Genomic DNA, 20,118 nt, shown 5'->3' with positions numbered 1-20,118 from the left:
AGCTAGATTATTTAGGAGAGGCGCAGAGGAGAGAAATTGGTGTGAGTCGCCATGGGGACTCCCAGGGCCCAGCATCCGCCGCCTCCCCAGCTGCTGTTCCTAATTCTGCTGAGCTGTCCCTGGATTCAGGGTAAGGACTTGGGTGCGTGGGGTTGGGCCCCCGGGAAGGCCCCCAGCGGGGTCCTATACCTTCCTTTCTCCGAACATCCTGCGCCTTCTGAGCTCCTGGGGGAGGGGAGGGGCACAGCTGACAGAGAAGGGGCAAGCCAGGGCTTTCCAGCTTGCACCTGGAGCCCCTAACCCCATATATTGAGGAGTTGGGGAAATTAATAAAGGGAGCTTTTAGCAGCGTCTCAGGGATTAAATCCAGGAAGAAGGGCTGGGGACGTTGTGGCGGGGCGGCGTGGGGGGGATGTCTGCGGAGGCGGCAGAAGCAGGCCGGGTACCAGGGTGGGAGATGGAGGTGCCGGGAGAGATGCCAGGCGCAGCACACACAAATATTCTTGGACGTATGGACAAAGACAGATGAACAGAGGCAGTGCTCAGAGGCCAGATATTCAATCTCCAACTCTGACCCCCCAGCGAGACTCCAGGGAGGGGGGCAGAGACTGCAGAGAAAGAGAGGGAGGGAGGGAGGGAGGGAGGACCACACTGCAGAGACAGAAACCTAGAGAGAAAGCTGGACACTGCAGAAGCAAGGGCTGGGAGGTGCTGCCAGACCCTCCGCAGAGCCCCGGGGTTGGGGGGAGAGCATCACTGAGGGGAAAATGAAGGTAGCGCCCTTCCTCTTCTCTGCCTGCTGGCTCTGTCCGAGGTGCTCACCGAAGGCCCACACAGCCTGGGGGAAAAGGGAGAGAGGAAGGGGTAGGAGTGTGATGGGCAGCTGGGAGCCCCTCCTCCAATCTTGGCTCTCAGCCCAGTCTGGGACCCTCTGAGCTCCTGCTGGCCCAGCTGACTGAGGAGAGAATAAGAGCTCTGGAAAAGATCTTTCTGGAGAAGAAAGGAGTGTGGGGCAGTGGAAGAGCTCGCACAACTTCATCTCCCAGGTCTGCCCCTGAAGGAGGAGGAGGCACTGCCGGAGCCTGGAAATGAGACCCCCACTGTAGCCTCTGAGGCCTTGGCGGAGCTGCTCCATGGGGCCCTGCTGAGGAGAGGCCCGGAAATGGGCTACCTGCCGGGTGAGGCCCCCAGAGTGGCAGGAGCAACATAGAGGCAGAGGGAGGGACATTAATTCAGGGAGATGGGGAGCCAGGCCAGTGAAATTCAGAGAGACAGAGAGAGATGGTTCGAGAGAGTCAAAACTGGACATAGACAGAGAGCCAGAGAAATTGAGGTAGAATGATCAAGAAACAGCACAGAAAAACAGAGAGAAAGACAGATGGAAACTCAGAGAGCCAGAATCAGAGATAGAGTGGAAAAGAGACACAGAAAGAGAGAGAAATGCAGAGATTAGTAGATCTAGAATCATAAAATCAGAGAGGGATAAGAATACTAAACATAGACCAAGAGTTCTAGAGAGTGCAAAAGAAAAAGAGGAAAGAGAAAGGGGTAACCAGGACAGGGAGCCAGATCTGAATGGGGAGACAGAGAGAGAGGCTCAAGGAGGCTGTCAGAGGGGAAGGGCCTGGACAGAGAGAAGAAAAGAAGGGGGTGGGGGGCAGGCTGTGGAAGCCTTGGGAGGAGGGGGGCAGTTTGGGTGGGGAAGGGAGAGGTGGGGGGCCTACGCCTCGTGGGGGAGGTCTTTTGGGTTCAGTGGGGAACTCGCAGTGTCTCTCAGCCCTGCTCCCCAACCAAGGCCCATCAATGTGCTCCTCCTGTTCCCTGACTTCCCTCGCACTGTCCCAGGATCTGATCCAGACCCCACACTAGCCACCCCTCCAGCCGGCCAGACTCTGGCAGCACTCTCCCTGCCACGGGCCACTGAGCCGGGCACAGGGCCTCTGACAACAGCCGTAACCCCTAAGGAGGGCAGGGGGGCAGGCCCCACCGCGCCGGAGCTGCTGACCCCGCCCCCAGGAACTACGGCCCCGCCCCTTCCCGGTCCCGCCTCCCCAGGCCCGCCCCTCGGGCCTGAGGGAGGAGAGGAGGAAACCACGACCACCATCATCACCACGACAACTGTCACCACGACAGTGACCAGCCCAGGTGAGGTGATTGAAAGGGGATGTGGGAGAAGAGGAAGGTGTGGATGGGGGAGAGGCTTCCGGGAACATGTGGAAGAAGAAGGGGTCTAGATGGGAGAGGGGCTTCTGCTTAATTATAATAAAGGCTAGCATTGATACACCCTTACTATGTGCCAGCACTGTTCTGTGTTTTATCTCTTATGACAGTTGAGGAAGGGAGTTCTGGGCACAGATGGGAGAGTGAGCATTGGATAAAGATGGTGAGGGGTGCTGGGGAGAAGACAGATGAGGACCCCCAGGGTTACTTGGCTGGGAGGGCAAGAACACAGAGATTCTCTCAACCCCAGCACTTATATCTCTTTAGTTCTGTGTAATAACAACATCTCCGAAGGAGAAGGGCATGTGGAGTCTCCAGATTTAGGGAGCGCGGCCAGCCGCACCTTGGGGCTCCTGGACTGCACGTACAGCATCCATGTCTACCCTGGCTACGGCATTGAGATCCAGGTAACTGGACTTAAGCATATGATTGTGAAACCTCCCAGCCCTTCCCTCCAGGCCCAGGGGTGTGCACGGGTTTGGCCTAGGAGCCAGAGAACTTGTTTTCTGACTCAGATGGACCTATTTTCTGAGGATCTCACAGACTCTCCTAAAGTTCTACAACTTGGCCAGCGTTACCGTGGTTCTTGGTCTGCTACATACAGGGAAAAGGAAGGCAAGGGGCGGGGGAGTTTAGGGGGTCACACACCCTGGCTGACTTCCCTGGTGGGTCTGGGTCTGGCTTCTTTAGGTGCAGACGCTGAACCTGTCTCGGGAGGAGGAACTCCTGGTGCTGGCTGGTGGGGGGTCCCCAGGACTGGCCCCCCGACTCCTGGCTAATTCCTCCATGCTGGGAGAAGGACAGGTCCTTCGGAGTCCAACCAACAGGCTGCTCCTGCACTTCCAGAGCCCACGGGTCCCAAGGGGTGGTGGCTTCAGGATCCACTATCAGGGTGAGGAGTTTGGAGTGCTGGTGGGAGGGCAGGGGCCACACTGGGCACAGGGAACATCTTTAGGAACCTTCTAAGCACAGGGTAATGTTGGGGCCTTTTCCTCCTGACTAGAACCATGGGGGGTAGAATCCTCGGAGGAAACCTATACACACTTATCTCACACACTCACAGACCTGTGCCTGGGTGTGCACACATCCAAGTGACAATTCATCCATTCACTCAGCAAATGTTTATTGAGTGCCCACTTCATACTGGCCCTGTGTTATCCTTGGGGAGAGGAATAAACAAGCCAGATGTAAAGGGAACTCAGAATCTAGGTAGGGAGATGGACAAATAATCAGGATGATTATAATTCAGTGAGATAAGGACCCCCATCCCTATGATGGAGGAACCACTGTCAGAGAGAACAAATGTCAAAGGGACCTAAATTTCCCCTATAAGGAATATGGGGTCACCTCCTTGGAGGAGGTGATGACTAAGCTGACACCTAAGATGAGTTAGCTAGGGGAAGGGTGGGAGGGAGAGAAAGAGGAAGGCAGATGTCTAGATGGATGGAAAAACACATTCCAAGACCCAGAGAGGAGAAAAAAATATGACCCCCTTGAGGAGTTGAGATAATTCAGCATGGAAGATAGAATTGTCTTAGCTCTGTGACCTGGGGTGAGTTACTTAACCTTTCTGTGCTGCATTGTCTTATCTGAAAAATGGGGATCATAATACTTACTTTGTGGTATTATTAGGAAGATCAAATGAATCAATACACGTCAAGCGCTTAAAATAGTGTCTGGTACACGGTGAGGGCTCGAAAATGTCAGTCATTGCTATTACAGTAAAGCACAGAAAGTGCTGGGGAAGTAGGCTAAGAGGCTAGACGGGGAGGTAGGTTGGATTTGGATGACAAAGGGCCTTACCAGTTTCAGTGAGGAGTCCTCGGACTACTTTATCCTGCAGGGGTGGAGGAGACACTTTGAAATGTTTTAAGCAAGATAGTGACAGCCTCAGATTTGTGACCTAAAAAGATCCTGCTGGGCTTCCCTGGTGGCGCAGTGGTTGAGAGTCCGCCTGCCGATGCAGGGGACACGGGTTCGTGCCCCGGTTCGGGAAGATCCCACATGCTGTGGAGCGGCTGGGCCCGTGAGCCATGGCCGCTGAGCCTGGCGTCCGGAGCCTGTGCTCCACAAGGGGAGAGGCCACAACAGTGAGAGGCCCACATACAGCCAAAAAAAAAAAAAAAAAAAAAAAAAAAAAAAAAAAAAGATCCTGCTGACTTCTGGGGGTAGGAAAGAGGGGATGTATCTGCGCATGCTTGCATTTGCAAGCACCCACCCACAGACAGCCTACACACACGTGTACTTGCCTGTGTGTATGGAAACCTTCCCACGATGCAATGTACATTCTAGCATACACGTGTGCATGAGGCAAGGGGCCCAGCCCAAGGTCCCATTCCAGACACTGCTGCCATCTCCAAAGTCCCTTCCTTTGCTCAGAAACAGAGAGGGAACTGTGTGTTGGCCCAGTGTCCCCTTCACTTCACCTCATGGCCTTGCTGCCCGCTTGTGAGCTCTGCTGACACCATATCCCTTGTGACTTTATCCAGGACACAGACAACCCGTATCCTTCCTCACACACTCTCCAGCCTCTCCTGAGGCCTCTGCTCTAGACTTGCCCCAGGAGGTAAGGCATGCACGGTGGAGGTGCCCAGCAGCAGACCTACTCCTGGAGAGACCAGTGAGCTGGGGGACATGTAGTTAGTGGTCAGGGCCCGGTTGTTGGGGAGCAAGGGCATGCCTTGAAGGCCCAGGGCTGAGGGCTGGGCTTCAGGTATTATAGGATGGCTTCCTGCTGGCTCCTTTAAGCAGCCACTTCCCTAGGGCATTGAAAATAGGACTCTTTAGACGAACTGGAACATTTGAGGAAGCAGGGCTATTGCATAAATGGGCCTTCATTACCTGCCTTGGTCTTCCCTGCTCTGCGGCTTCTGCAGGCACCTTTGGGACGGAGGCCCTGTTTAAGCCCTTCCCAATTTGCACTAGCTGGGCCCTCCAGTCCACAGCGGCCTCATTAGCTTCTCTGGAAGGTCAAAGGCTCCATCACCCCTCACCCCAAGTCCAGCAAACTTTCCCATTTACAAAACTCTTTCATCAACTCTTGTTTTGGTTGCTTCTCACAGCAGCCCTGGGGGTGGCCATTGTCAACTCCATCTCTGAGAGGAAGACAAAGTCTCAAAGCTTATATGGATTGCTCAGCCACCAGCAAATTCATTGCAGAGTCAGAAGTCAGATCCCCAAGTCCCTGACCCCTGGTCATTTATTAATTGAAGCTGAGGGGTGGGCGATTAACATTTTCTGAGTACTTTCTATGTTCCAGGTGCTTGATTCCAGGTTTCTTTTCTTTAAGGCCAATCCTCAATGATAGGAATTGTTATTGCCATTTACAGATGAAAGGTGAAGTCACCTGCTCAAGGCCATACAGCTAATAAGTTGTGAAACTAGAACTGGAACTTAGGTCTGCCCATCTCCAAATCCAGTGCTCTTTGCACTGTTCCACATTGCCTCTTGGCGGCATCAATTGATCAGCTAGTCTAGGTTTTTAGGAGACAAAAGAAAAAACATTTGATTCAGTCTCACAGTGGCAATAGGCGGGTGTTAATGTGATGATAAAATTATGCATGTGGATTGTGTATAGGCAAAAAGAAAAAAAAATTAACTCTGTGGGAAAGGGGAGGGGTCAGGAAGACTTCCTGGAGGAGGTGGTACTTAAGTTACTCCTTGAAAGATGAGAAAAAGTGAGAAGAGAGCCTTTCAGGTAGGGGAAATTGTGTGGAAAAATATGGAAGTGGGACTGTAAGGAGTCACAGAACTGTATCGTGTAAGATATATGGGCCGTGGGTGCTGAGAACTGAAGCTGGATGGGATGGGCTGGAACCAGTTGTGGAAGGGGCTTGAATGTCAATCTAAAGCATTCAGACTTGATTCTGTTGGTCGTGGAGAGCCATCACAGAGGCTAAAGTTTATTCAAATCACTGTGGGGTTTTTTGGTTTGTTTTTTGTTTATTTGTTTGTTTTGTCCACTGCTCGGCTTGCAGGATCTTAATTCCCTGACCAAGGATTGAACCCCTGCCCAGCAGTGAAATCGCCAAGTCCTAACCACTGGACCGCCAGGGAATTCCCAAATCCCTGTGTTCTAAAAGGCTGTTTTTATGTCTATCTTAGTAGACCATGAACTCCTGAAGGCAAGGCCTCAGTCTTTTTCACCTCTGACCCTAGGACCCAGCCAAGGAAATGCTTGTTGAATTTTGAAACAGGGAGAGACCAGGTCTCTTACAGAATCACTCAGGACTGGAGAGTCAGAAAAAGCAAAGGCCCAGGCAAGCTGGACCCTCTGCTAACCAGAGCCTGCCCCTCGTACAAGACCCAGCTTTGATGTACTTCCTCCAGGAAGCCCTTCTTAATGAACTCTGCCTAGTCTTAAACAGACACACACACACACACACACACACACACAAACAGACACACAGAGCTCTGTCAGGATCAAGTTCAGAGTCTATCACTGATTACCAAGTCACTTTCTATTTGTTTGTTTTATCTCATATGTTTCCACAAGAATTTCAGGAGGCTTTCAAAAAAGAATGCAAACAATAAGATTAAATAGAATAAGTAAGAGGGAGTTCCCTGGCAGTCCAGTGGTTAGGACTCAACGCTCTCACTGCCAAGGGCTGGGGTTCGATCCCTGGTTGGGGAATTAAAATCCCACAAACCGTGTGGCGCAGCCAAAAAATAATAATAAGAGAAAAATTGGCACCAGATAATGCTTATTAAATTTGAAAAAAATAGAATGTAGATAGACAAGCCATTGTTACTAGGGACAAGGCTCAACCTGGTTCTGGGCTTCCTAGCAGCCAGTATGAAAAGACAGATTACACAGTTCTCATTGCAGGAAAAAAGACAAACCAGTTCCTTAAGGAAAGCAAAGCTTTCCCTAGCACTTCACTTTCACTGGGGGATTCATTTAGGGGACACTGGGTATTAAGGTCTTTAATGACAGAATAGTCTGTTTCTAAAGGAGTTTCTTGTGACTCCTCTGGATGAAAGCTGAGGTTATAATACCACAGTGACACCTCAGTGGAAGAAAGTCTGTGTGTGTGGAGGGGAGAAAATGATCTGAGGCACTTAATAACTTGGAGCCTCAATTTCCACACCTGGAAAGTGGGTCACAGCCTTTCTCTGACTACCTCAAAAGCACTGCGTGAACTCGTTTTGGAAGCTGAACAAGCTCTGCAAATACTATTTGCTATTATTAGAGCTGAATGGGGTTCAGAGTGGTCAATTGATTTGCCTGAGTTCACACAGTAAATGGGTGCTAGGGTCCAAAACTTCTTTGAGTCTCAGGTTTCTCATCTATAAAATGGGGGCCAAAGTGGGTAGATTACAAAGATTAGGGGAGATAAGGGATGTTGACATTACCTCTTCATGAGACAGTGTGTCCATGTAAGGACTCCAGTATGGAGCCAGTTTGTGCCCTGGAGGGTGAGGGGGACCTGGAAAGAGGGGAGGAAATGCTGGGGAACCAGTGAGAGAGGATAGCCTGGGAGAGTGAAACCTCCTTCTCCTGCCCTGCCTGATCCAGCCTACCTCTTGAGCTGCGGCTTCCCTCCCCGGCCAGCCCATGGGGATGTGAGTGTGACAGACCTTCACCCTGGAGGCACTGCCACCTTCCACTGTGATTCGGGCTACCAGCTGCAGGGTGAGGAGACCCTTATCTGCCTCAATGGTACCCGGCCAGCCTGGAGCAGTGAACCCCCCAGCTGCATGGGTGAGTCTCTACCACAATAGGTGTGGTTTTCTGTCCTGGGAGCCCCACTGGAGGGTCCTACCTTGGGAGTCTCTATCTTTGGGAACACCCATCTTGAAGGGGTTTTTACCCTGAAGAGTCCCTATCCTGGGGTCTCCATTTGGAGCTCTTCACCCTGAGGGTCTCAATCCTTGGAGTCTCCAACCTTGGGCGGGGGGGCTCTCCATCTGGGGAAGTGCCACCTCGGTGGGGCGGGGGGTTCCTTTTTTTTTTTTTTGGCCGTGCTGCATGGCTTGTGGGATTTTAGTTCCCCGACCAGGGATCAAACCTGTGCCCCCTGCAGTGGAAGCGCAGAGTCGTAACCAATAGACCACCAGGGAATTCCTGGAGGGTTCCCATTTGGGGAGTCACCATTCTGGAGGTCCCTGCTTTTGGAGACTCCTCATCCTAGAGGAAACCATTCTTGGTGTCTATATCTGGGGGTGTCTATCCTGGAGAGTCTTCATCCTGGGATCCTATCCTGAGTATTTGCCATCTGAGAGCTTCAGTTTGGGGGACTTCCCCATAACTCCCCACCCCAGGGTGTTCACGTCTGGGGAGTCTTCATTTTGATGGAATCTCCATCCTGGGGGGTGGTTCCATCCTAGGGTTTTTCTATTCCAGGGCTGGTTCCTCACCTGGTAGTGGCCTGAAAAAAGCCCTGGGGTGAGCCTGTAGGGCAGAGGTCATCCCAAGGCCAGGTCCCAGGCAAAGGTGTAGGTGCAATAGCTTTGCAGATGGGAAAAGGACAAGTCACCTTAACCTGCCCCCCCGCACCGTCCACAGCATCCTGTGGTGGCACCATCCACAATGCTACACTTGGCCGCATCGTGTCCCCTGAGCCTGGGGGAGCTGCAGGGCCCAACCTCACCTGCCGTTGGGTCATCGAAGCAGCTGAGGGACGCCGGCTGCACCTACACTTTGAGAGAGTCTCCCTGGATGAGGACAATGACCGGTGAGGGTCTGGGCCTCGCGTCAGAGGTCTTCACTTCAAGGAAATAGGGAGGCTGCAATAGACAGTCAGACAGACGGGGGCGGGGAATCCCAGTTGGGACCTATGTCAAATGCAAGTTAGTCCTTCCCCTTTCTTAGGCAGTGTAGCTGTGCAAACTGAGACAAATCACTTAACCTCTCTGTGCTTCAGTTTTCTCATCTGTAGAATGGAGATAATAGTACCTCCCTCTTAAGGTTTCTGTGAGGACAAATGCATTAAGATATGTAAAGTGCTTGGAATGGTGCCTAGCACACAGTAAGAACTATAAATGTGTTTGCCATCGTCATCATCATTATTCTCACTCTTTATCTAACAAACTGGTATCCCAGCTCTGACATTAGTTGCTATGTGTAGCTGGACAGGTTACTTACTCTTTCTGTGCCTCAATTTTCTCATCTATAAAATGAGGGATAATAATAGTATCTAACTCAAGGGTACTTGTGAGAATTAAGTGAGATAAAATGTGTAAAAGCTTAGAAGAGTACATGGCATATAGTTAATGTTTGAAAATAATAGCTATGAAATTAAGTTAGGAGAGCAGGCAAGAGGTGAGGCAGCTTCTTAGGGGAAGCTGAGCTCCTGGCCACCTCTGTCCATCCCAGGCTGATGGTGCGCTCAGGGGGCAGTCCCCTATCCCCGGTGATCTATGACTCGGACATGGATGATGTCCCAGAGCGGGGTCTCATCAGTGATGCCCAGTCCCTCTATGTGGAGCTGCTTTCAGAGACACCTGCCAATCCCCTGCTGCTAAGCCTCCGATTTGAAGGTAACTGCCCTTCCCCTGGGGCCCCAACTGCCGCACCTTCCCCTCTTCCTACGCCCAGGCATGGTCACAAGCACATAATCCATCTCTGCTTATCTCCACGTTTGGATTCCTGAAAACTGACTTGTCTCCCCATCCCAAATCGACAAGGACACATTCTAATTCCCTGAGGTGGTCTTTTCTGCTTAAGCTTCAGGTGTGGCTGGATCCAGGTACACAGCCAAGAGACCATTTACTTAAATCTCTCCATTCTTTCCTCTTGGTTGGCTTCATTCTCAGGCAGACTCTCAGTCTGTTGTGTACCTAGCAGTTACAGATTTACATACCAACAACTTTAGTAACTCCATCAGAGAGAAAGCATACCACTTTCCTAAGAGCTTTAAAAAAAATGCCAGGAAAGGCTTTCATTGCCCTGGCTTAGGTCATCTATCTATGCTTGAGCCAATCACTGTAGCTAGGGGCAAGTGGTGTTATGATTGGCAGATCCACATCACATGGCCATCCCTGGTTGGCTCCAACTGAATCTCATGGACCGGAAGTGGGGAGGACATGTGACCCAAAATGAAAATGGGAGTGCTGTTAACAGACAAAGGGGACTGGATGCTGGACAGGTAGGAAGGAAGGAAGTCAGTGATCACGGGAGGAGGCATTTGAACTGGGACTTAACAGGATAGAGAGAATTTTAAAAGAGGAAGATTGGGAATGAGCATCTCAGGTGAAAGAAACAGTGTGAGCAACAGTAAAGAGGCAAAGAAAAGCCTGTTATGTTTGGGAAACAGAGTTTCACTGTGGCTGGAGCAGTGGATTTGTGTAAACAGTAGCAGGAAAGAGACAAAGAAAGTAAAATGCTCAGAGATGGGAGGGGCTAGTTTCTGGTATGAATCAAGGGAGAAAGGGAATTGGCACTTGGCCCTGATGGATGCATAGGATTTGGACATGACACCTTACCAGGTTAAGTAATGGTGAAACAGAACAGTGGATCTGAAAAATAAATTGCATTTTAGATTCTGAGAGTGCAAAGAGAATTTCTAGGTTTGAGGCCTGCCTCCATAGTTGTGGGCCACTGCTGCTCCATGGGCTTCAGACTCTTTCTGTATCATAGGCACCTGAGCCTTACCTGAGTCTAAGATATGATCAGATGGGCAAAAACTAAAACACTCTACAAATGTTAATTTTTTTGCTGACTTAGACCAAAGTTAAAACTGAGTAGCTTTTGTGTTTGCCTCACTTTTGGATTCTAGCCACAGTATGGTTAATCAGGGTTGATCAGAAACCAACGGTTATATTTGAGGAGCGAACACACCTACATGAGCCAGGTCTCCAAAGGCACCGTTTCCCCCCACCCCATTGCAGCTTCCAGAGCCAAGTGTCTCTGGCTGGGAATCAAGTAATCTGGGCTTGAGGTCTGGTTCTGCCACTGCTCTACTGTGTGACATGGAGCACGTGGCTTTTTGTCCGTGGACCTAGTGTCCTCATCTGTAGAATAGTGGCTGGGACTTGACTGACCTTGGGGTTTCTGTCCAGAGGCCAGGGAGCTAACATAAATATGTGAATGAGGAATGTTAGGGTTTGGGGGAAACTGGAGAGTGAAAGCTAAGCCCAAGGGCATTCCATTTTAAATAGCCCACTGCGGGACCAAACCACACTGGAATTCAGCCTGGTTCCCCAGTCTGAGATCCCTGGAGGCCTGTCCTAATGCTTAATTCCTGTGACTGACTCCTCTCTAGCCTTTGAGGAAGATCGCTGCTTTGCCCCCTTCCTGGCACATGGCAATGTCACCACCACGGACCCTGAGTACCGCCCAGGGGCACTGGCCACCTTCTCGTGCCTCCCAGGATATGCCCTGGAGCCCCCTGGCCCCCCCAATGCCATCGAATGTGTGGATCCCACAGAACCCCACTGGAACGACACAGAGCCAGCCTGCAAGGGTGAGCCCGCCGCCTCCCCGCCTCCCCAGGACATCCTTCAGTTCACGGACTACCCCCTGAGCTGGGGATCCTAGGAAGGCCGTTCAGGAAGGAGACCCTAGTAAACTCAGGATCAATCCCTGTCCCTTTCAGAGGCTTAGTTTTCTTAGCTGAGTAGTTGATGGGCTTGTTACAGAATTCAGGGGTCATAACCCAAATATCTTCAAGAGCTAGAACTGAAGTTGGGCTAAGTCATGGATTGGGTGGTGATGCATAGGCTGGAGACGGGGCAGGGTTAGTTAAGAGTGGGGCTGGGGATTGGACACAACAGGACTAGACGTGGCAAGAATCAGGTGGGTAATAGATAATAGGAAACCGGGGAGGCAGTCTGGTGCACACGGTTGGGAGTGGTGAGGATCGTAGCGAAATAGAGACTGCATGCCCACCTGGGTCCTGAATCTGACACCCTTTCTATCCTAGCCATGTGTGGAGGGGAGCTGTCAGAGCCAGCTGGTGTGGTCCTCTCTCCGGATTGGCCCCAGAGCTATAGCCCCGGCCAAGATTGCGTGTGGGGTCTGCATGTCCAGGAAGAGAAGCGCATCTTGCTCCAAGTTGAGATGTATGTTTGAGTACCGCAGAGGGTGCAATGGGTGTGGGCTCAGCCAAGTGTGGTATAACAATGCACTGGCCTGCATTATGAGCCTGGCTGGCTCGAGCGTCTACACGAGATTCAGTGAATATATGTTCGGATGAAAGAAGTGGCTAAGGATTCAGGATGGGGGTGTGGAACATCAAGTAGACCCAGGTACAAATCACTTATTGGTCAGGCAACCTTGGACAAGTAAGTGGGGTAATGCAGCCTTCCTCGGGGACTATTGTGAAAAAGGGGCTCTGGCCTGAAGTCACTCTTTGGCTGTTTCTCAGGCCCCCCTGGAGTGATTTCCAGGGACCCAGGCCCAAGCTGTTGCATCAGCAGCATCACACAAGGTGGGCATGGGTGTGGGGGAAATCCAGTGAGCTACTTTGGTGTGAGGTGGTCATGTGCCTGGACAGAACCAGAAGTGGGCGTGGCTCAAAAAGCTTGTACTCGGTTGGGGCCTAGAGTTGGGCTGGGTGGTAATGAGCATGGTCTGTGATTGGTCAGAGCTGGAGTTGAGCCTGGCTGTGCGTCACCTGGTGATGGAGGAGGGACTGGGAAGTGGGAGGCGTCAACAATGATCAGGGTTGGGGATTGGGAAGCAGGAACCGGGAGGAGCCACAGACCAAATGGAACCTGGAGCGACTAGCGTGGAGGAGAAGCCCATAACTGATCCAAACTGAGGGCTGGGACAGGAGAATGTAGGGCGGGACTGGAGAGTAGGTAAGGTTGCTAATGAGCTGAGTTAGTGATTGGGCAGAACCAGATGGGAGGGGCCGATCGTAACCCAGCCCCCATATCTGGTCCCACTCCCTCCAGCTTGAATGTGCGCGAAGGGGATATGCTGACACTGTTCGATGGGGACGGTCCCAGCGCCCGAGTCCTGGCCCAGCTGCGAGGGCCTCAACCGCGCCGCCGCCTCCTCTCCTCTGGGCCCGACCTCACGCTGCAGTTCCAGGCACCGCCCGGGCCTCCAAACCCGGGCCTGGGCCAGGGTTTCGTGTTGCACTTCAAAGGTACAGAGGCCTAGGGTCCCGAGATGGGAAGGGGTCCCGCAGGTCAGAGAGGCCCCCGAGGCTGGAAGGGCGCCCTGGGTCGCAGGACAGCCTCCAAACTCGCCGTCTCTCCCCTGCAGAGGTCCCGAGGAACGACACGTGCCCCGAGCTGCCGCCCCCGGAATGGGGCTGGAGGACGGCTTCCCACGGGGACCTGATCCGGGGCACTGTGCTTACTTATCAGTGCGAGCCTGGCTATGAGCTGCTTGGGTCGGACATTCTCACCTGCCAGTGGGACCTGTCCTGGAGCGCAGCGCCGCCCGCCTGCCGAAAGAGTGAGCCCGGGCCCCGCCCTAATCCTCTCGTGGCTCCGCCCCTGCCCACCTGGGTTTCTCGGCTCTGCTTGGGCCGTGAGGGTGCAATGGGTGTGGGCTCTGCTATGCGCCGCGCCTCCGTATCTTCTTGTTCCCGCCCCTGTTCTGTCTGGACCCATCCCTTCGCTCAAGGTCCTGCCTAGATCTTCCTCAGGCCCCAACCATATGTCCAGTGGGTTCCACTCCTGTTCCTCGGTGTCCCGAAACTTTGCCCTCTGGTCCCCACTCTCATCTTCCCAGGGCTGCATCCCTCTCTCTTGCACTGTTCTGGGTCCTGAACCTGGTTCTTCTGGGTTCCTCCCCCATCGTCTCCTGGCCCTGCCTCGGCCCAGTCTGAGTCCCGCCCCCCTGCCCTCCTGCCCCCCGCCTGCCCCGTCCTCTCTTTTCTTGTTCCAGGGCTTGCTCCAGTCTCTCAGTCCCCAACCCTTGACATTATGGGGAGTCACTTTGCAGGGGCCTAGGCTTGTTAGAGAACTCGGTTTATTTTATTTTATTTACTTTTATTTTTAAAATAAATTTATTTATTTATTTATTTATTTATTTTTTGCTGAGTTGGGTCTTTGTTGCTGCACAAGGGCTTTCTCTAGTTGTGGTGAGCGGGGGATGCTCTTTGTTATCCTGAGGTGCGCAGTCTTTTCATTGCGGTGGCTTCTCTTGATGCGGAGCATGGGCTCCAGGCGTGTGGGCTTCCGTAGTTGTGGCTCATGGGCTCTAGAGCGCAGGCTCAGTAGTTGTGGCGCACGGGCTTAGTTGCTCTGCGGCATGTGGGATCTTCCCGGACCAGGGCTCGAACCCGTGTCCCCTGCATTGGCGGGCAGATTCTTAACCCCTGCACCACCAGGGAAGCCCGTCGGTTTATTTTAATTCAGTTATTAAAGTCCCATGATGTGTTGGGGCTGGAGTTATGCAGAGGTGTTGGGGACTCTCCCTACCCTGACAGAGCTCACAGTCTGGGACAGGGACAGATACTTAACTCAGGATATTAGAGTGGTAACCGCTGGGTGACTTCAGGCAAGGTACTTAACATCTCTGAGGCTTTGGCTTCTTCCTCAGTGAAGTAGGAATAGAGGATTGTGAAAAGCAAATGAAAAGCTTTTCACGTTAGTGCCTGGTGCAGGTAAACAATGAGTAAGTAGTAGTTGCTATAAGTATGAAGAAGGGCTGTAGGAAGAGGGGTGGGTTAGTTGTCCCAGGGATAGGGCAGGAGATTTCACAGAGGAGGTGACATTCAAAGGAGCTGGGAGAATTTATCTTTTAGAAGGGCAGAAAGGGGTGGCATCTTGTCATTTCCTCCAAATTTTTGGAAGCCTGTCACCAGGATATGGGATTGTAGGTCTTTCACCTGGCCCCTAGGAGCAACGGTGGGACCAATGAGGATAAGTTTCAGGAAGCCAGATTTGGACTGGACACAAGGAAAACTTTCTAGTTGACACAGCTCCCCATCCCTGGAGGGAGTCACAGGATGTCCAATCTGGAACCCAGACAGCATGGGGCAGGGACAGGAAGGGATGGAAGCGGGGCCCAGAGGGGACAGGGCGTCGCCCAGCTGCCCAAGACTCAGTAGGGAACCTGCCCAAGGCAGCACATGGAGCCTTCAGCTGAGCTGAGACCTAAGTCTCTGAATCTCAGCCCAGTGCTCCCTGGCTGTGACCCTGAACAGTTCCAGCTTTGCCACTCCCTGGCTGAGAGACCATAGACCAGTCATTTGACTGCCCTGAGCCCTGAGCCCCAAGGGAGGTGATAGTGACGCTGACCTCTCAAGGTCATCAGGGTATATGATATCATGTTTGTAAAACATTTTAGCGAGGTGCCTTGTGCAGGTCTATATATAAGAAATGGCTTTGACTGGGATTCTTCCACAGCAAGGTTGTAAACAAATGCCCGCAGAGGCCAGGCAGGCAATACAAGTGAGCAGAATGGGCTGGGGATGATGGGAATGAGGGGAGCAGGAGGGCTGGGCCCCTCTAAAGAGGGCAGCTGCTCTTCTGCTGATGATTTGCCATGCAGGGCTGACATGGTTGGGATTTAGCTGGTTTGCTCTGGTTGAGTGGTTCAATATTTCAAGTTTCACCCTAGGATAGGGGCCCAGGTTGCCCCAAACATTCTGTTTTCTGGAAGAAACCTGATATGTAAAATGCATTGAATTTTAAGTTTTCCAACTCCTGCTCCTTAATTCTGAGGAAGGAGTGGGAGGTGTGTGCAGAGTGTTGCCCAGAGGAGATGGCCCACGGCTCAGGCGTCTCCCAGCTCTAAGCTTCTGGCAGATCTTTTAAGGCCCTAGCTCCCCCTGACTTTGCCCTCCTGCCAACAGTCATGACTTGTGCCGATCCTGGTGAGATCACCAACGGGCACCGCACCACCTCAGATGCCGGCTTTCCTGTTGGCTCCCATGTCCAGTACCGCTGTCTGCCAGGGTACAGCCTGGAGGGGGCGGCCGTGCTCACCTGCTACAGCCGGGACACGGGCACGCCCAAGTGGAGCGACCGGGTCCCCAAGTGCGCCTGTGAGTCTGGGGACACCCTAGGATGGGTGGCTGGGTGGCCTGCTCAACAGTGCAGCTGGCCCATGACTGACCTCTTCCCTGCAGTGAAGTACGAGCCGTGCCTGAACCCCGGGGTGCCAGAGAACGGCTATCAGACATTGTACAAGCATCACTACCAAGCGGGCGAGTCTCTGCGCTTCTTCTGCTATGAGGGCTTTGAGCTCATTGGCGAGGTCACCATCACCTGTGTGCCCGGCCACCCCTCACAGTGGACCAGCCAGCCCCCACTCTGCAAAGGTGCCTGGGCAGGCAGGGCAGGAGGGGGCACAGCAGTGTCCAGGACGTGACAGGGCTGGGAAAGTCAGGTAGCAAATTCGAGACCCTGCCGAGCTCCCCATTCACCTCCTATGGGCTCTCATCATCAGAGGTATAGCCAAAAGCCCTGGAGAAGTTCAAGGTCATGGAATTATCCTAAGGGAAGTAGTAGAGGGGGCTTTGGCTTGGCAGTCCCTTGCCCTCTGGATAAGTCTCAGTTTCCATATTTTTGACAAATCCTACAGACCTGGTTGGTTTAGACTGCCCAGGAGTCTGGAGGAGGAGGACCGAGGCCCTGCTCTGACTGTTCCTCCCCTGTCCCCAAGGGAAGGATCGAGTGTAGGTTGAGCAGAGGGCAGAGAATCCAGGCTGTCCAGCCCAGCCCCACTGGGCTCCCGGCCCTCTACCCAGCCTCCTTCCCTCCCTGGCTCAGACCCCGTCCCCTCCTCCTCCTCTCCCTGCAGTGGCCTATGAGGAGCTCCTGGACAACCGAAAACTGGAAGGTCAGTGAGGGCACAGGTGGAGACCCAGGCCTGGCCAAGTTGGGAGGGCAAGGCAGAGGCCGGGGGCAGGAGGCCAGGCCCCCGGTGGGGTGAGGCCCAGGGTTCAGGGCCCAGGGCAGGAGGCTGGGAGAGCCCAGGGCTGGGCCCAGCCCCAGATCACTGGCCTCTCCTCCTCCTTCCAGTGAGCCAGACCACCGACCCGTCACGGCAGCTAGAGGGTGGGAACCTCGCCTTGGCCATTCTGCTGCCCCTAGGCTTGGTCATTGTCCTCGGCAGTGGCGTTTACATATACTATACCAAGTAAGTACCTAACTCAGGGAGCTGCTGGCCAGGGCAGACGTCCTGCCTGCCTGGCACAGAAGCCCGGGTGAGGGGGGGTTGGGGGCTCACTTCTCGATAAGCCCCTCTATCTCCTTCCTTTCCCAGGCTACAGGGAAAATCCCTCTTCGGCTTCTCGGGCTCCCATTCCTACAGCCCCATCACGGTGGAGTCAGACTTCAGCAATCCACTGTATGAAGCTGGGGTGAGCCATTCCCCTACCCCTGGAGTGCCACATCCCTCAGCTCCCCCGGGACTCCATAACCTTCTCTCAATGTCTTTGTAATATCTGTCTTGGGAATTGTGAACTCAGCTGCCTACAAAGGCCACGTCAATGAACAAAGCCAAGTCAGGTGGGCCAATCGGGAGTGGTGAGGACTGTGACCAACTGGAAAGCTTGTGCCCCATTCAGTCCATGGAGGAAACCTAGGCCCAACTGCCGGATCTTCCAACTGTTCAAGACAATCCAGAAATTTAGATTTTTATGTGACTTTAAGATACTGTAGGATGAACCAAATACATCCATTGGCCAGATTCAGCCCCATTCCCGTCCCATGGTCCCCAAACTCCCAGTGATCAATGTTATTTTAAAAACACAGAGTCTTTCCCCTTCCTTGTGGATGCCTCCTCCACCTCCATCCCATTCTAGTGACTGATGCCATCTCTCTGTTTCCAGGATACACGAGAGTATGAAGTTTCCATCTGAACACCAAGACTAAGGCTGCAGGACCCAGGACGCCCCTCCTCTCCTCATTCTGGGCAGGAAGGAGTACAGGACCTGGCCTCTGGCTCCCTTCCTCCCTGCTGTGTAAATAATCTCCTGGTCCCACGAGGGGGCTTTGATGGCCCTGGGGACCCTACAGTAAATAAACCAGCATCCTGTGCCCAAAGCCTCCTCTTCTCAGTTGCCAAACAAGGGGTCTGCCCCCCACTCACTCTACCCGCTTTTGGACCCTAGGAGGGGAACTCAGCCCCTGATGCAACTCCTGGGGCCCCTCCAGCCCAGGGCATCCCACAAGGACTACCCAAGAGCTCTGCTGTTCCCTTGGTCATGAAGGCTCTGCCCTTCCCAGATGCTCTGTCCCCGGGCCTAACCTCTGACCCTTGGAGGGTCAGAAGAAGAGGGACGAAGGGGAGAGCTGGGACAAGGCCCCTACCCCCTTCCTGCCATGTCCCCTACCCACAGTCTCCCCACCTTTGCTTCTGGATTTTTGTTTTTGAGCAATAAACAAAATCTCCGTTTGTAACTGGGCTGGTGGGGTGTGGGAAGGTAGGTCACAGAGCACTGGAGACGGTGATGGTGGCCTCTCTGGAAAGAGGGCTGGGGAGAGGGGAACACTTGGGGAAAAAGATGGAAATTTAAGATTGCAGACAGGGCAGTGTTGAAGGGGCTGGCCTGGGGTCAAAAAGCCTGACTTTGGGCTCAGCCTCTGGAGGAGCAGCTGGGCCCACTCCTGGCCTCAGCAGTCTCTCCACAGGGCTTGGCGTTTCCAGGCTCTTCTACCTGGGTGATAAATGGCAGCAGCTGCCTCTCCTCCTTCACTGTTTGGCAGGTGACAAACAGCGCTCAATGTGTTTCATGACCAGTTGACCTAAAAGTCAACCCCCTTTTGAGAAATCTTGTACCCATCCAAGTGTACCATTTTTTTCCCCCAATCTTTTTGGCATTTATTTATTTTTGGCTGCATTGGGTCTTCGTTGCTACGCGTGGGCTTTTCTCTAGTTGTGGCGAGCAGCGGCTACTCTTTGTTTGGTGCGCAGGCTTCTCACTGCGGTGGCTTCTCTTGTTGTGGAGCACGGGCTCTAGAGCGCGGGCTTCCGTAGTTGTGGCGCACGGGCTTAGTTGCTCTGTGGCACGTGGAATCTTCCCAGACCAGGGCTCGAACCCATGTCCTCTGCATTGGCAGGCAGATTCTTAACCACTGCGCCATCAGGGAAGTCCTTTTTGGCATTTTAAGCATATCTGCTGTTATGTGTCTACCAAGTATTAGATTTGCAGCTTTTCATAAACAATGAGCTTGTTTGGTTTCCCACGGGTGTCCTTTTCTACTTTACTTTTGAACGTTATAGGGAATTTACAGCCTGTTTGTCTTTTTTTTTTCTTTTCTTTTTTCTGCATTGGGTCCTCGTTGCTGCGTGCAGGGTCTCTCTAGTTGTGGCAAGCGGGGGCTACTCTTCGTTGAGGTGCTTGGGCCTCTCATTGCAGTGGCTTCTCTTGTTGCAGAGCATGGGCTCTAGGAGCGCAGGCTTCAGTAATTGTGGCACGCGGACTCAGTAGTTGTGGCTCGAGGGCTCTAGAGTGCAGGCTCAGTAGTTGTAGCGCACGGGCTTAGGTGCTCCGCAGCATGTGGGATCTTCCCGGACCAGGGCTCGGACCCGTGTCCCCTGCATTGGCAGGCGGATTCTTAACCACTGTGCCACCAGGGAAGCCTCAGCCTGTTTGTCTTGAAGTCTTTCTCCAAGTCAACTGCATTTTCCTTAATTAAAATTTTATAATTAAATATAATGAAACATTTTTAGGACACTCAAAAGAGGATTGGATTTTAGAACAGAAGGCAAACTGACCTTGATAATAGCCTAAGTTTTTTTGGCATTTATTCTGTGCCAGGCATTGTGATGAGCACTTTGTATGCATTATGTTTTTAACTCTCACAAGGCCCTTGTGAGACAGGGACAATTATTCCCATTTTTCAGATAAGGAAAGAGAGGCTGGGAGATGTGAACTGACTTCCTTAGGAGGCTCCAATAAGTGGCCAGACTGGGATTTAAATGCAAACGTCACAAAGCCTACTGCACTGCCTTCTGGTTAGTAACAGGCATGATGTGTTCCATAGCCATGCGGCTCCAAAACGTGGAGGGGAGACCTCAACACTGACACTGGTGGCCAG

The 20,118-nt window shown here is 52.7% G+C and overlaps 1 protein-coding gene across 8 annotated transcripts; it reads left to right on the top strand.

Moving 5' to 3' along the window:
• Positions 1-51: 51 nt before the first annotated feature.
• Positions 52-18,380, top strand: SEZ6L2 (seizure related 6 homolog like 2; the record flags this gene model as incomplete). 8 transcript variants are annotated; one of them, XM_081257164.1, is made up of 18 exons in its annotated part: positions 52-130; positions 1,047-1,178; positions 2,056-2,145; positions 2,488-2,627; positions 2,911-3,112; positions 7,739-7,924; positions 8,729-8,897; positions 9,539-9,702; positions 11,427-11,627; positions 12,087-12,225; positions 13,063-13,259; positions 13,379-13,573; positions 15,924-16,115; positions 16,200-16,391; positions 16,874-16,912; positions 17,095-17,212; positions 17,339-17,435; positions 17,907-18,380. In XM_081257164.1, 18 exons carry the CDS (start codon positions 52-54, stop codon positions 17,934-17,936), a joined length of 2,562 nt encoding a protein of 853 aa, XP_081113290.1. In that variant the 3' UTR covers positions 17,937-18,380. The 8 variants fall into 8 exon arrangements, with proteins under 8 accessions (XP_081113290.1, XP_081113288.1, XP_081113285.1 ...); XM_081257162.1 differs by having other exon boundaries at positions 2,017-2,145; XM_081257159.1 differs by having other exon boundaries at positions 1,846-2,145.
• Positions 18,381-20,118: the final 1,738 nt, after the last annotated feature.

This window comes from Mesoplodon bidens, assembly GCF_964165515.1.
Source record: "Mesoplodon bidens genome assembly, chromosome: 15".
Classification (NCBI taxonomy): domain Eukaryota; kingdom Metazoa; phylum Chordata; class Mammalia; order Artiodactyla; family Ziphiidae; genus Mesoplodon; species Mesoplodon bidens.
The sequence above is the reverse complement of the archived record's forward strand: the minus strand, read 5'-3'. Positions and strand labels throughout refer to the sequence as shown.